At 40.0% G+C, this 15,550-nt stretch overlaps 1 protein-coding gene across 5 annotated transcripts in view; it reads left to right on the plus strand.

The window, feature by feature from the left end:
• CFAP61 (cilia and flagella associated protein 61) overlaps positions 1 to 15,550 on the plus strand; it is a 293,467-nt gene that overhangs the window by 35,877 nt on the left and 242,040 nt on the right. For all 5 annotated transcript variants that reach the window (XM_011225478.3, XM_034641778.1, XM_034641779.1 and 2 more), the window contains one exon: positions 14,512 to 14,671. In XM_011225478.3, the coding sequence (XP_011223780.1) occupies positions 14,512 to 14,671 (160 nt within the window). The remainder of the gene's footprint in view (positions 1 to 14,511; positions 14,672 to 15,550) is intronic.

Below are 15,550 nucleotides of genomic sequence, written 5' to 3' on the forward strand. Positions count from 1 at the left end.
CCCCACCTTATACCAGCCTGGCCTTCATGAGCATGTCTGTTGTGACCACTGATTGAGAACATGCTTCACAAGTGTCCTGATTCCATAACATGCATCCTGGAAGGCTATACTGAGATGGGAGGTAGGGATGGCAGTAAAGAAAGATGGAACTCACCCCCTGTGATTTGACAGCTGTAGACCCTGGGGTCTACCTACACCCGAGGGAAGGGGGGGAGAAGAGACACAGTCGAGAGCTGGCAAGTTAGCTAGCTTTAGTGTGTCCCAGCTCAAAGCAGTGAGCAGGCTGACCCAGCTCCTTAGGCAGCCGCTGTGGGCAACTCTGCAACTCTTGAGACTGTCTCTCATCCTTGCCTTGCCCCCAGAGGCATTCACAGAGGGAACTCCTCCCTTACAGAGTTCTAGCTAGCTGTGGCTTCCTTCTCTGCATTTGTCCCCACAGGATTTGATAATGAGGATTCGATCCCAGTTCTGACAGCTAAATGTAAATGTGTTGAGGTATCTTTAGACCTTTGTGGTGGTTTGAATGTGCTGAAGTAGGCCTTCCTGAAAAATATGATGGCATTCTACCTCATGTCACTCCATCTGAAGCTTTGGGCATTCTTAAGGGTTGAAAATGATGAAATGGCGATATTCACAGCGACTGCTCAGTGGTATGGAGAAATTGTCTAACTGATGGTAATTAGGGAATGTGTGGAGACCGTTCAGCTTTAGGAAGGATAGGGCTGTGACGAATGGCATCTGCTTTATGTGTGTATGAGAAAGGTGAGGAAAATACTTTAAAGTAGTAATTACCCAAACTTGAGCATGCGTTGAAATGACTTCTTGGGGTGATTAGAACACAGATTCCTGGGACTCACCCTCAGTGTGACCTTTTAGGTCTGGGATGAGCCTGAGAATGTGCATTTTTCACTGGTTCCTGGGTGATATTGATGCTGCTGGTTCAGGGACCACATTTGTATACTCTGTTTTTAAGGATTGAAGCTCTCCTCCAAATGACTCATTGTTGACTTGCGTACAGGGATCTCACAAGGTCAGACTTTTGTTGATGGTTTTAGGAATCAAGAAAAGAAAGCAATTCAAATGTAAGCTAAGATGTTCTCTTTGCATCACATGAGAAATATAGATGGCAATTTCTGTCAAGGCATTTAAAAAAGGTTTATATAAGCTTGAACTGAAGATTGTTTTTGACAAGATAATCTTATTTTGAATGAATTTTTGTGTTGCCTTTTGTATATCATAATAATCAACATGGATAGAACCCTTGGATACCCAGCCCTACACCTGAATACTTCATTCATAAAATCCCAAGGTTCTATGGCAAAGATGACCACAAATTAGTTTTTGTTTTCAAGTGGATGTTTGACCTTTGCTTTGTGCCAGTTTATTGAAAAGCATTCAAAGGCGGGAATTCAGTAGTTTTACTTCTAGGGTGATCATTCTGAGATTCTTCATACACTGATTTCTCTATTTGACAAAACTGTAAGAACTATTTAAAGAATATTACTTTTCTTGGAAAACTTGGAATCAAAAGTTCTTTTATTCTGATAACATGATCCGTTTGAAACTTGGTTCTACTTCAGCGGTTCTCAAGCTTGGTTTGTGTGAGAACCACCGGGGAGGCTTTTAGACTCTCTCCATGCCAACGAACTTGTATCCAGAGTATATAATGCGCTCATATAGCAATAAAGAGACAAATCATCTAAATAAAATGTGGACAAAGGATTTGAATAGACATTTCTCCAAAAAAGATATACAAATGGCCAATAAGTTCATGAAATGGCGCTCAGCACCATCAGTCATCAGGGAAATACAAACCAACACCACAGTGAGATACCACTTCACACTTGCTAAGGTGGTTATAATAAAAGAGAGGGACGATAACATGTGTTGGTGAGGATGTGGAGAAAGTGGAACCCTCATAGACTGCGGGTGGGATTATAATATGGCATAGCCGCTTTAAAAAACAATCTGGCATATTCTCAAAAAGTGAAACATAGAATTACCATTTAACCCAGCGGTTCCACTCCTAAATTGAAAATACATGTCCACACAAAAACACGTACACGAACATTCATAGCAGCATTATTCATAATAGCCAAAAAGTGGAAACAACCCAAATGTCCATCTGCTGATGAATGAATAAACAAAAGTTGGTATAGCCGTACAATGGCATATTATTAGGAGATAAAAGGGAATGAAGGACTATGCATGCTATAACATGTTTGAACCTTGAAAACATTATGCCAAGTGAAAGCATCCAGACCTCAAAGCCCACGTATTGTATGATTCCATTCATATGACAGCCTAAAAAAACAAGTCCATAGAAACAGAAAAATAGATCAGTGGCTAGAGAAAGAGGTGGATGGAGAATAACTAATAAAGGGTATGGGTTTTTTTATGGGGGAAGCAGGGGACGAAAACGTTTTGGAATTAGTGGTTGAAGGTATATACCTTTGTGAATATAAAAAAGCTACTGAATTGTATACTCTTTAAAGGTTTATTTTTATAGGTGAATTATATCTCAATTAAAAATCCTGATGCTAGGATGTACCAAGTAGATCAGTCTCTTGGGGTGAGACACAATCAGCATTTCTATAACGCTCCCATATGGTTCCAGTGTGCAGTCCAGGTGGTGAAACATTTATCTACGTGATGGAAAATGAAAACATATCTGGTTAAGGACAGGATGACCTTAGATAAAGGCATTAGTTTCTTAATGTGAGAACTGGCCCTAAAAATTAGATTCTGAAGTCCTAGTTCATAATATTTGTTTCCTTCTCCATTGAAAGGGTTTTTTTACTTTTATTTTTTCATATTTAGGTTTTTGCATTCTTCTTTAAGGACTTTCGTATATTTTCATTTGACTTACAGCTTCAGCCTAATGAAAAAAGGAGGAGTCAGGGAATATTTGGGCCCAGCAGCAAAACTATAATTCCTAAAACATTTTGAAAACTGTGTCTTTACATGATGAAACAAAACTACTGAGAAGTAATGATTCTATGCAGACCTAATGGACAAATCTAGTTTAGTCAGGCCTTTGTTTTTTATAGAAGGCTTTTATTTATTTGTTCCAGCTTTACTGAGATATAATTCACATATATGATTGTGTAAGTTTAAGGTGTACCCGGTGTTGATTTGATACATTTATATATTGTAAAATGATTACACCATAGAGTTAACTAACACCTCCCTCATGTCACGTGATTACCAGTACCTTTTTGTGGTGAAAATGTTTAAGATCCGTTCTTTTAGCAACTCTCAAATATATAGTACAATATTGTTAACTAAAATCACCATGCTATACATTAGATCCCCAGAACTTATTCATCTTATAACTGGAAGTTTTGTGCCTTTTGACCAACATCCCCCCATTTCACTCACCTCCCAACCCCTGGTAACCACAATTTTACTGTTTCTGTGTTCTTTTTTAGATTCCACATATAAGTGATATCATATAGTATTTGCCTTTCTCTGACTTATTGTGCTTAGCATAATGCCATCATGGACCATCCATGTTGTTGCAAATGGCAGGATTTCCTTCTTTTCTCATGGCCAAATAATATTCCATTGTATGCATAAATATCACATTTTTTAATTCATTCATCTGTTGAAGGACACTTAGGTTGTTTCCATATGTTGGCTATTGTGAATAATGCTACAATGAACACAGAAGTGCAAGTATCTGTTTGAGATCCTGTTTTTGTTTCTTTTGGATATACAACCAAAAGTAGTATTGCTAGGTCATATGGCAGTTCTATTTTTAATATTTTGAGAAACCTCCATAGTGTTTTCTGTACTGGCTGTAGTAAATTACATTCCTAGAAACAGTGTATGAGGGTTACATTTTTTTTCTTTAAGATCTTGTTTTGAAGTAATCTTTACACCCAACATGGGGCATGAACTCACAACTCCTGAGATTAAGAGTTACATGCTCTACCGACTGAGCCAGCCAGGGGCCCCATGGGGGTTACTTTTTCTCCACATTCTTGCCAATGCTTGTTATCGCTTGTCTTTGTGATGATAGCCATTCTAATAGATGTAAGGACATATCTCATTGTAGTTTTGATTTTCATCTCTTCATGATTAGTGAAGTTGAGCATCTTTTCATGTACTTGTTGATCCTTTGTATGTATTCTTTGGAAAAAATGTCTATTCAGGTTCTCTGTCCATTTTTAAGTTGCATCTTTTTTCCCCTGTTGAATTGTATGAGTTCTTTATGCATTTTGGATATTAACCCCCACCTAATATTCCAGTATATGGTTTACAAACATTTTCTCCCATTCTGTAGATTACCTTTTCATTGTGTTGATTGTTCCTTTTGCTGTGTAGGAACTTTTTAGTTTGGTGTCATCTTTCTTATTAATTTTTGCTTTTTTTGCTTCTGGTTTTGGTGTCATATTAAAAAAGTTGTTGCCAAGAACAATGTCAAGGAGCCTCTTTCCTACGTTTTCTTTTAGTAGTTATACAGTTTCAAGTCTTATGTTAAGTCTTTAGTCCATTTTGAGTTAATTTTTGTGACTGGTGTGAGATGGAGTCCAATTTCACTCTTCTGCATATGTATAATCAGTTTTCCCAATACTGTTTATTAAAGAGACAGTAATTTCCCCATTGAGTATTCTTGGCTCCCTTGTTAAATATTAGTTGCTCATATATGCGGGTGTTTATTTCTGGGCTCTCGATTCTGTTCCACTGGTTTCTGTGTCTGCTTTTATCTTAGTACTGTACTGTTTGGATTATTATAGCTTTGTAATATGATTTGAAATCAAAGTATGGTGCCTCCACCTTTGCTCTTTTTTTGAAAGATTTATTTTTTTATTTTAATTTTTTAAAAAATTTTATTTATTTATTTTAGAGAAAGAGAGAGAGCACAAGTGGGAGTGGCAGGGAGAAGGAGAGAGAATCTCAAGGAGACTCAGTGCTGCGTGGAGCCGACATGGGGCTCCTTCTCAGGATCCTGAGATCATGACCTGAGCTGAAACCAAGAGTCAGACACTTAACTGACTGCGCCACCCAGGCACCTCTGTTTATTTGAGAGAGAGAGAGAGAGCGCGCGTGCAGGGGGAGAGGCGTAGGGAGAGGGAAAGAAACTCAAGCCAGACTGCTTGCTGAGTGTGGAGCCTGACCTGGGACTGGATCTCATGGAGCTCAAGATCTGAGCTGACATCAAGAGTTGGTCACTTAACTGACTGAGCCACCCAGGCATCCTTCCAGCTTTTTTCGTTTGGTATCTTTTGTGGTTGCATACAAATCTTAGGATAGTTTGTTCTATTTCTATGAAAACACCATTGGAATTTTGATAGGGATTGTACTGAATCTAGAGATGGCTTTGGGTAGTATGAACATTTTAACAATGTTAATTCTTCTAATTCAATTGTTTTTAGTACTATTGTGAATAGGATTGTTTTCTTTATTTCTTTTTCAGGTGTGCAAATTTACTGAATTCATTTATCAGTTCTAACAGATTTTTGGTGGAGTCTTTAGGATTTTTTTTTTAAGATTTTATTTATTTATTTGACAGAGATAGAGACAGCCAACGAGAGAGGGAACGCAAGCAGGGGGAGTGGGAGAGGAAGAAGCAGGCTCATAGCGGAAGAGCCTGATGTGGGGCTCGATCCCACAACGCCGGGATCATGCCCTGAGCCGAAGGCAGACGCTTAACCGCTGTGCCACCCAGGCGCCCCAGGATTTTCTATATATAAGATCATATATCATTTTCAAACAAAGACACTTTTGCTACTTCTACTCACTACTACTTTGCTACTTCCTTTTCTTGCCTGATTTCTCTGGATAGGACTTCCAGTCCTCTGTTGAGTAGGAGTGGTGAGAGTGGGAACCATTGTCTTGCTGCTGATCTTAGGGGAAAAGCTTTCAACCATTCTCTGTTGAGTGTGATGTGCTATGGGCTTGTCATAAATGGCCTTTATTTAATTAAAATATTTTTTCTACTATACCCTGTTTATTGAGCATTCTTCTCATGAAGGGATGTGATATTTTGTCAAATGCTTTATCTGCATCTGTTGAGATGATCATATGATTTTTATTTTTCTATTAGTGTAGTATATCACTTTTATTGATTTGTGTATATTGAACCATCCTTGCATCACAGGGATAAATCCTGTTGTGTATGATCCTTTTAATGTGCGTTGAATTCACCTTGCTAATGTTTTGCTGAGAATTTTGCATCAGTATTCATCAGGGATATTGGTCTATAGTTTTCTTGTAATGTTCTTGTCTGACTTTGGTATCAGAGTAATGCTGGCCTCATAATATATTCAATTTTTTGGAAGAGTTTGAGAAGGATCGGTGTCAGTTCTTCTTTAAATATTTGGTAGAATTTACCAGTGAAACCATCTGGTCTGGGGCTTTTCTTTGGCAGGAGGTTTTTGATTGCTGATTCACTCTTTTTACTTGTTATTCATCTGTTCATATTCTCTATTTCTTCATGTTTCAGTCTAGGTAGGTTGTATGTTTCTAGGAACTTATCCATTTATTTTAGGTTGTTCAATTTGTTGCTATACAGTTGTTCATTGTAGTCTCTTAAGATTGTATTTCTTTGTTACCAGTTGTAATGTCTTCTCTTTCATTTCTGATTTTGAGTTTTCTCTCTTTTTTCTTAGCCTAGCTAAAGATTTGTCAATTTTGTTTATATTTTCAAAAATCAACTCTTAGTTTCATTGAACTTTTGTACTGTTTTTCTATTTCATTTATTTCTGCTCTGATCTTGTATTTCCTACCTTCTGCTAACTTTGGGCTTAATTTGATATCCTTTTCCAAGTTCCTGGAAGTATAAATTTCATTGTTTATTTGAGATCTTTTTTTTCTTAATAGTAAGCATTTATTGCTATAAATTTACCTCCTAGAACTGCTTTTTTCTTTTTTAAATTTTTATTTAGATTTTAGTTAACAAAAGTGCAATATTAGTTTCAGAAATAGAATTCAGTAATTCCTCACTTATATAGAACACCCATGGAGTTCCTGGGAGGCTCAGTCTTTAAGCCTCTGCCTTCGGCTCAGGGCGTGATCCTGGCATTCTGGGATCGAGCCCCACATCAGGCTCCTATGCTGGGAGCCTGCTTCTTCCTCTCCCACTCCCCCTGCTTGTGTTCCCTCTCTCGCTGGCTGTCTTTCTGTCAAATAAATAAATAAAATCTTTAAAAAAAAAAAAAAGAACACCCAGTGCTCATCACAACAAGTGCCCTTCTTAATACCCATCACCCATCTAGCCCATCCCTCACCCACCTCTCTCCATCGACTCTCAGTTTGTTCTCTATCATCAAGAGTTTCTTATGGTTTGTTTCCCTCTCTCTTTTTTTCCCCCTCCCATATGTTTAGGTGTATAACTGCTTTTTCAACATCCCGTAGGTTTTGGTATTTTGTCTTTACATTTCTGTTCGTTTGAAGATATTTTTTATTTCCTTTTTGATTTCTCCTTGGAACAACTCCATGGTTCTTCAGGAATGTTGGTTTTTGGTGTTTTCTTTTTCTTTTTTTTTTTAATGTCCACATATTTGTGAATTGTCCAGGTTTCCTACTGTTACTGATTTTTAGTATTATAACATATGGTTGGAAAAGATACTCGGTAGGATTTCAGTCTTCTTAAATTTGCTAAGACTTGTTTTGTGGCCTAATATATGATCTATCATGGAGAATGTTCTGTGTATGCTGGAGAAGAATGTATAGTCTGCTGCTGTTGGATGGCATGTTCTGTGCATGCCTATTAGGGCCATTGGTCTAAAGTACTGTTCAAGTCCAACGTTTCCTTGTAGATTTTCTGTCTTGGATGGTCTGTCCATTGTTGAAAGTAGAGCTATTGAAGTCCCCTACTATTATTGTACTATTTCTCCCTTCATATCTTTTAATATTTGCTTGGTATATTTAGATGGTCCAATATTGAGTTTGTATATATTTATGATTGTTATATCTTTTTGATAAAATGACCCCTTTATCATTGACATAATGACCTTCTTTGTCTCTTGTTTCTGTATTTGGCTTAAAGTCTTTTTTGGTTTCCACTTGCATGGAATGTCTTTTTCCCTCTCTTCACTTTGAGTCTATGTGTTTCCTTAAAGCTGAATTGAGTCTCTTTTAGGCAGCATATAGTTGGGTTTCTCTTTTCTTTTCCTTCCTTCCTTCTTTTTTTTTTTTTTTTTTTTTTTTTTGAGAGAGAGAGAACATGAGTGGTTGGGGGGGCGGGCAGAGAGAGAGGGAGAGATAAAATCCCAGGCAGGCCCCATGCCTAGCATGGAGCCCAACATGGGGCTTCATCCCACAACCCTGAGATTGTGACCTGAGCCAAAGTCAAGAGTCAGATGCTTAACTGACTGAGCCACCCAGGCACCCCTGCTATCTTGAATTCTTTGTCTGGCAAGTTAGAGATTTCCATGTCTTTGGGTTTGGTTACAGGAAAGTTATGGTGATCTTTGGGTGATGTCATTTTCTTGATTTTGTCATGTTTCTTGGAGTTTTTCATTACTGTCTTCACATCTGAAGTAGAAGATATCTGCTCCAGTCTTTACTTTCTTCAGAAGGGACGTACCTCTGCCAGCCCTGCTAGAGATCCTGAGGGGTTCTCAGACCTTCTATGGATAAATCTGCTCCACCTTTCTTGCTCCCTCTTGTGGCAGACTTCTTAAGCTTTTATGCATTCTCTGGATCTTTCAAAGCACCAGGTCGAGTGCTGATAACCTCTTTTATTTTCCCAAAGGTAGCTGCTCAAGTGTGTAGTCTCTCTCTGGCCACAGACTGATTTTCTGCAGTCTTCACTAACCATCTGCCAAAGCCTGCTCATGGTGCTATTGGGAGTGTGCACAGGAGCTGGCCACAGGGTGGGATGATGTGTGAGTAAGGCGCACAGGTTGCTAGGAGTGTTTGTGGGCCAGTTGAGGGGTTTCATGGGCAAGATATTCCCAGCAGTTTGTGGGCAGGCTTCTTGATGCAATCCACAATGCAGTTAGGAACTGGGTCCCTTTATTGCCCTCCAAGAGTGCTATTTGCTGATCTTCCTAGCCTCTTTCCACTCCCCAACTCATAGAGCTCCCAATTAAGTACTCTGGATAAGGTGAAAGAGAAATGGGCCTCTTTGGAAGAATCCCACACAGCTGGGGAAGCTGGGTGCTCACTCGCACACTCTCCCTTTTTCCCATTGGCTAAATCCATGGCCCATTGGATAAATCAAGGGCCATTCTTGCCCTTAAACTGTGCCTCATTGGGGGATGGGTGAGATGGGTAAGGCTAGACTCTTCCTCTTATTCACTTCAGTGCATCCAAACTCGTACTTTTTTGCTCCAATGGAGTCCTGGAACTTCTCTGGAAACTACTTTTTACAAAGACTCTCTCCTCTATAAATGATTATCCAAGTCCATATTGTCCAAGGGCTTCTGGACCATGGCCAAGACAGGCTGGACCTAGTTCACAGTCCTCCTCAGGATTCATAGTCAAGTCCGAGGTGTGTCTGCCTATTTCCTCATGTGCGGTGGGCAAAACTCTTCCAGGCCCCTTGGTGTACGGTGCAGAATGCCACAGCCCCCTCAGAGGCCCTTTTGTTCATGGCTGGACGCCAAATGTTTGCTGTTGAGCTTGGGGACAACAATGATGGACATCTTTATGCCACCATGATGCTGATGTCACTCTGGAGAAGGCTTTTGATTCTTTGGTTTTAAGGTGCCAGTTTCAACCCAAATCACTTGTGTTAGTGCTTATAAAGAGCAGTTGCAGTGACTACCTCCATGTATTTTCCTCTCTAGTCACGTTACACATTTTCAGTGCATGTAACATCAGAGGAAAATTGAAGGCTGAAAATTGTAGCCCCACCCTGCAAGGATCCTTTGGTGTCTCTAAAGAGGTAGATGGGGTCCAGCCCAGTTTCTGAGAGGCTGTGTTACCTCAGACATCAGATGCTTCACATTCTGTGGAGAAGCAACCATGGACCTCGATCTTTAAATAGGAGGGCAGATGCAGGACCTCCTTAACAGGGAGGAAGCCAGTCCAGGACTTGGGAGCACATCTCCAGTTTCTACTGAGCTGTCTCTGGTGTCTTAAGCCTTTTTGAGTTCAAGATCAGTGCTGTCATTCCCCTCCCACCTGCCTCCTGGACCCTTCTCCCAGCCACCTGGACTTTCTTCGGCTGGGCCTGTAGGCAGTGGTATGCAGGAACTAGTTCAATCTGCCTCACAAGAACCAAGTATTCAATCCTCAGGAACTTTGCAAGCTGGTTGTTAAACACAGCTATTATTAAAAATTAAATTATATAAATTTGCTGTGCAGTCACACTAGAAAACAAATACTCAACACTCATCACCTCCTAATTATTTTATTATTATCTTTGCTCTTGAGATTATTTATGTCTTTGGTCTCTGTAGTGGAAATACTGTATAATAGTGGCTACTGGGCATCCCTTCCCAACTCCCTGTTCAGTAACATCACATTGGTAGCTTAAAATTGGCCACAATGGGAATATTTACACCACAGAGACTGGCAAATTGCTGACTCAGGGCTTTCCCCTTCCCCGTTGCTGATTAAGCATTTACGGGTAGCACACCATTCTTACAGGTGACTGCAGTGGACCAGAGATCACAACAGAATGCATCAAATCTGTCTCTTCCCACATTAGCCCATGATAGTTACAGGCCATGCATGTAGAATGCCTGTGCTGTGTAGGAAATTCTTGACTAGTTAAAGGTTTTTAACTGTGCAGACTTTCTTTGGCTTGGTAGCTACTTAGAAGGAGTTTTGAGTCATCACTTTGCTGCACAAATTGCTTTTCATAACTTTATCCTGGCTTACCTTGACATCTGGTGTTTACTCTAAACCGAGATTTTGGGGAAGGGTGGTTGGAGGCCAGGGGCAGCTCCTAGAGACAGATGGGCAGAGCGTCTGCTTTGGCATCAGCCACAGCATGGGCAGCAGTGGTCCGAACAGGCACCACTGACCTGCGGGTGGGCAGAGCCTGCCAACTCAGCCCTGCCATTGGCATGAGCAGAGGGGGTCAAAGCTGGCAGTGGTCACAATAAGGGCACCCTCATTGTGGAATATTGTCACCCTAAAGGGATGAGTGACTGTAGGGCGTTTTTAGAAGGAAGCATGGCTGATACTGTGCACACGTGTCTCTAAATGGACCTGTGTGTGAAGACAAGGCCACTGCATGTAGGGATTTCTAGCAACCAGAGCTTTATATATATCCTCACAGGGAAAACAAGAACAATAAGCAGAACTTTCAGTTTTGCTCTCTTAGTATAAGATAACTGAAGATGCCTTTGTGGTGGGAAGTTATCACTGTCACCTAGAGGATAGATAGCAGTCAACAATCCATGCCGTTTCATTGTTCAAGTAAAAAAACTTCACTAATCTATTTTTCCAGAAAACATACACACAGACACACAAAGATGTACTTGAATACTCCCAGAAATTCATATTTCAGAAGGGTGTTTCTCAAATCAGAATAGTTATTTGAAAGAAACTAAAAGGAAAAAGCAGACATTTCCACAATATGTCCTTGCTCTGTTGCAGTTCGTAATTGTGAACTTTTGTGGATTGTCACAACCCAGGATGAATGATGGGTATATAACAGGTTGTAGAATTGGAGACCATTACATCTTTGTTCCTAATGGCAAAACATGTTTTTTCTCATTTTCATCAGAATGTGTGATCCATGCCATTTGAAATCAAATTCCAAACACAATGAGCCATTAGTGTAATAGCTCATTACTAACAGCGGTCTTATAAATAATACATTCTTATCATGCACATGCAGCTCGCCATGAAGCCAGCAAAAGGTATTTCAGGCCATCGAAGTTTCGTTGTGCCAGCGTGGCTGTAGATTAGAAGGACATCTCCATGTGAACCAAGATGGATGCCAATTTTCCCTGCCGAGAGTGAGGCTGGCCATCTCTTTCTGCACATATGGTAGATGGATTGGTTAATCAGCGTCTGCTGAGTCTTGGGCCTGAAATTACAGAGAAGCCAGACAACTGTGGCTACGCAGCCTTTGTTCATGAGTGCAAACAAGACAAACAATCACTTGTTATTTGGGGAAAAAATTAAAATGTTTATTTTGGACTTTTATTAAAGTGTCGATGGCTTTATAAAACGGCTGTGTAAATCCAGCCTTGTACAGCTAGTATCATTGTGGGGTGGGGGTGGGAGGATGTAAAGAAAAGAGTACGCATGGAAAAATTAATTTTTAAGAATTCCTCTTGTATTCCAGCATTGGGGAGAAAACAAAGGGAGTCTCACATTTATTTTTCAAACACATGTTTGAAAACAAAGGACTTTGAACTAGAAGACACATTTGAGAACAAATAGTTTAATGCCTAATTTTTCTAGGTGTCATATAAAAGACTGAGTATTGTTGTAGCTTAGTTTTGTGCTTCAGTAGGTTAAAATATTAACCATTTTCTCTGACTGACATTTATGGGATGATGCTGCATTCTTGGGACTAGGGAATGCCTATGATGAGTTCTTTTGCTTCCTGTACGGAATGGTTGTCTCAAGAAATACCACCTGAATGCTTGAGGAGTAGAACCTAGTAATGCTGGGTTTCTAGCCGGAGCTGTCTGTCAAATCAGTCAACCAGAATTTGCTTGAAACCCGTGTTATAGTTAACAGCAGGAGTTATTTATGTACAATTGAGTTTTCTCTCTTTTCTACTTTTAATGAAATATAATTGTATAACATTGTATAAGTTTAAGGTTTACAATGTAGCAATTTGATACATATATGGTATGTATATAAATCTATATGATATATAGATAAGTATATATATGTGTGTGTGTATATATATGTATATATGTATATATATACATATATATATTGCACAATAATTAACACAGGAAGATTAGTTTAAGTACTATGCATTCTTTCTTGCTCTCTTTTAAAATTTTAAATGCTTTCCTTGCAGGGAAGAATGACATACAGAATTATCGAAGGGACATCATAAAGAATTTCAATCACAGATATCTATCAGTGTGGACTATGATAGAGTTAAATTTCATTCATTTGTATCACTACCAATAATAGGTGTAGATCAGCTGATTACTCATTAGAAGATAACTTGTTTTCTTGACTTCTGACACTTCTGACACGAAATGTGTAAGGTTTTGCTTACATCAACCAAATATTCAGCTCCCTAGATACCAACCGGGTGTCCTGCTATTCAGTGCTGACGCTACCTAGAGTTAGTGTGGACCTCGCAGGGTAAGGGCGCAGGCCCCCAAGACTCCCCCCACTTCAGGTGCCAGTCATAAGTCCCAGGTTTTCCCCTATACTTCTGAGTGGCTGTGAAGCCCTCCTTAGGGGTCGATAATTTGTTAGAATGGCTCACAGAACTCAAGGAAACACTTTGCTTACTATTGCCGGTTTATTATAAAGAATATAGCTCAGGAACAGCTACATGGAAGGGATGCATACAGTCAGGTGCAGGGGAAACGGCCCTGAGCTTCTGTGTCCACTCTGGGTGTGTCTCCTCCCAGCATCTCCATGTGTTCACCAACCCAGAAACCCTTGATTCCCCTCGTTGAGGGGTTTTTATGGTGGTTCCATTAATGATTCATTATATCATATTGGTGACTGAAGTCAATCTCAAGCCCCTCTCCCCTCTCCAGAGGTCATGGGGTGGGGCCAAAAGTTCCAACCCTCTAATCAATCTCATGTTTGGTTTCCCTGGCAATCAGCTCCCTTTCTCCGGAAGTCACCTCATTAGCATAAACATAGGTATTACCCAAAGGAGCTTATTAGGAAAAACAAAAGATGTTCCTCTCAAGAAATTACAAGTGTTTTAGGGGCTTTGTGCCAGGAACCAGGGATGAAGACCAAACATGTATTTCTTATTCTATCACACTGTCCCACTTACCTTCCCACCTGTGTATTCCTCATCAGAGGCCTAAAATCATGGGACCATTGTAGGAGGTTCAGAACCAGGTTATCTGTTCGGATGTTAGGAGGTGACATATTTGTAAATCAGACCCACATGGTGAACCAGTGTTGTGAGTTTACTTCACTCAAACATCCCCACCAAACCTCTTTGCTCACATCTCTTCCCCATAAGACCATCCAATCAAATAAATGAATGAATTCAAGAAAATCAAAGTTCCAATGTGAAAGAATAGGTGACCAAGAACATCTCTGAATCCAGGGTCAGTCGGATGGAACAACATGGTGGAGGGGAAGAAAGTGGACAGGAAGGCTGGGCCTGCCATGGGATAATCAATAGATATGGGGCAGGTCTGGGCAAAGAGGGCACATTTTCTTTCCCTCCAGAACTCCAGCAACTTCCCTAAGTTATGTAGCCACTTCTAGGTTTATTCACAGTGATCATTCATTGGACATTTTTGGAGCACATTGTGTGTGCTGTGCATGGTGCTGGACACTAGAGCTTCTAAAGGAAGCTCCCTCCCTTGAATATCTCACAGTGCCTGCCAAACTACCAACTGCCCACCTGCTGTGGGCTCCTGGAAGTTTCATGATGAGAATTCATTTGGGGTTTGGTAGAGTAACAGGAAGTTTTGGATGTTTCAGGTGGAAGGTGTAGCTGTCGGGTTCATGAGTGTGTGCTCAAGAGTGAACATGCAGCTCCTGCATGAGTGCTTTGACCTGGGGCCCTTCCACGGACTCTGCATCCCACACCCTGATGATGTTCTGCAGCCGCCTGAGGAGCTGAGCATTAAAGGAAGTCAAGGTACGGTGACTATCACAGGAACACATCAGCAATTACATCCATGCCTTCTACACCTCTGTGCCTTTTGGGAGGGATGGAACTAGATGGCTTATTTTATGTCTCCTTCTCCAGTTCCCTTGAAGGTATAGTTTCCACAGCTAATCATATCTTGTGCACACATCTGTGAGTACAGATGGCCAAAAGTGCACAGATGTAGACAGAGATGGTGGCCCTGCAGCTTAAGGCTCCCTAAATGCAGAATGCCTGCCTCCAGAATGTTCATTGTGGAATAATTGATTGTATTTCAGCATTTTACATACACACAAACACATCAAAATATAATGTGTTTTTTTTTAAGTCAATAGCTTGAGAAGTTCTGTATGCTTTTAAGTTTTAATCCCACTAATTGGTGCTTTTGTGTTTGTGTCTTTGACAAATTATTATATAGTATAGGTCTACTGCAAGTAGTCCTTTTTAACATGCTTAAATTATTTCTAGCCATATTAAATAATAAAAATTGATTTTTAAATATTGTCTGTATCAGGTTCTTCATGAAATGAAATCAGGTAATCTCAGACTTTGGTATTTTGATGAGGTTTTGCTCCATCCATGAGTATCTTTGCAGGTAAAATGTTTCCAATCTTAAATCAGACAGATACAGGATAATGTTAATTCACTTCTCTAAACCTGGGTTTCTTCTTTTGTAAAATAAGAATAATATTAATACCTCCCACATAAGGGAATTGTGAAGTTTCACTGAGATTACTCATGTCAAGGGCTTTGTGCTGTGTCTTTTTTTTTTTTTTAAGATTTTATTTATTTTGAGAGAGAGAGAGCATAAGCAAGGGGGAAGGGCAGAGGGAGAAGGAGAAACAGGCTCTCCACTGAGCCGGGAGTCCG

Source organism: Ailuropoda melanoleuca, chromosome 13 (assembly GCF_002007445.2).
Source record: "Ailuropoda melanoleuca isolate Jingjing chromosome 13, ASM200744v2, whole genome shotgun sequence".
NCBI lineage: Eukaryota > Metazoa > Chordata > Mammalia > Carnivora > Ursidae > Ailuropoda > Ailuropoda melanoleuca.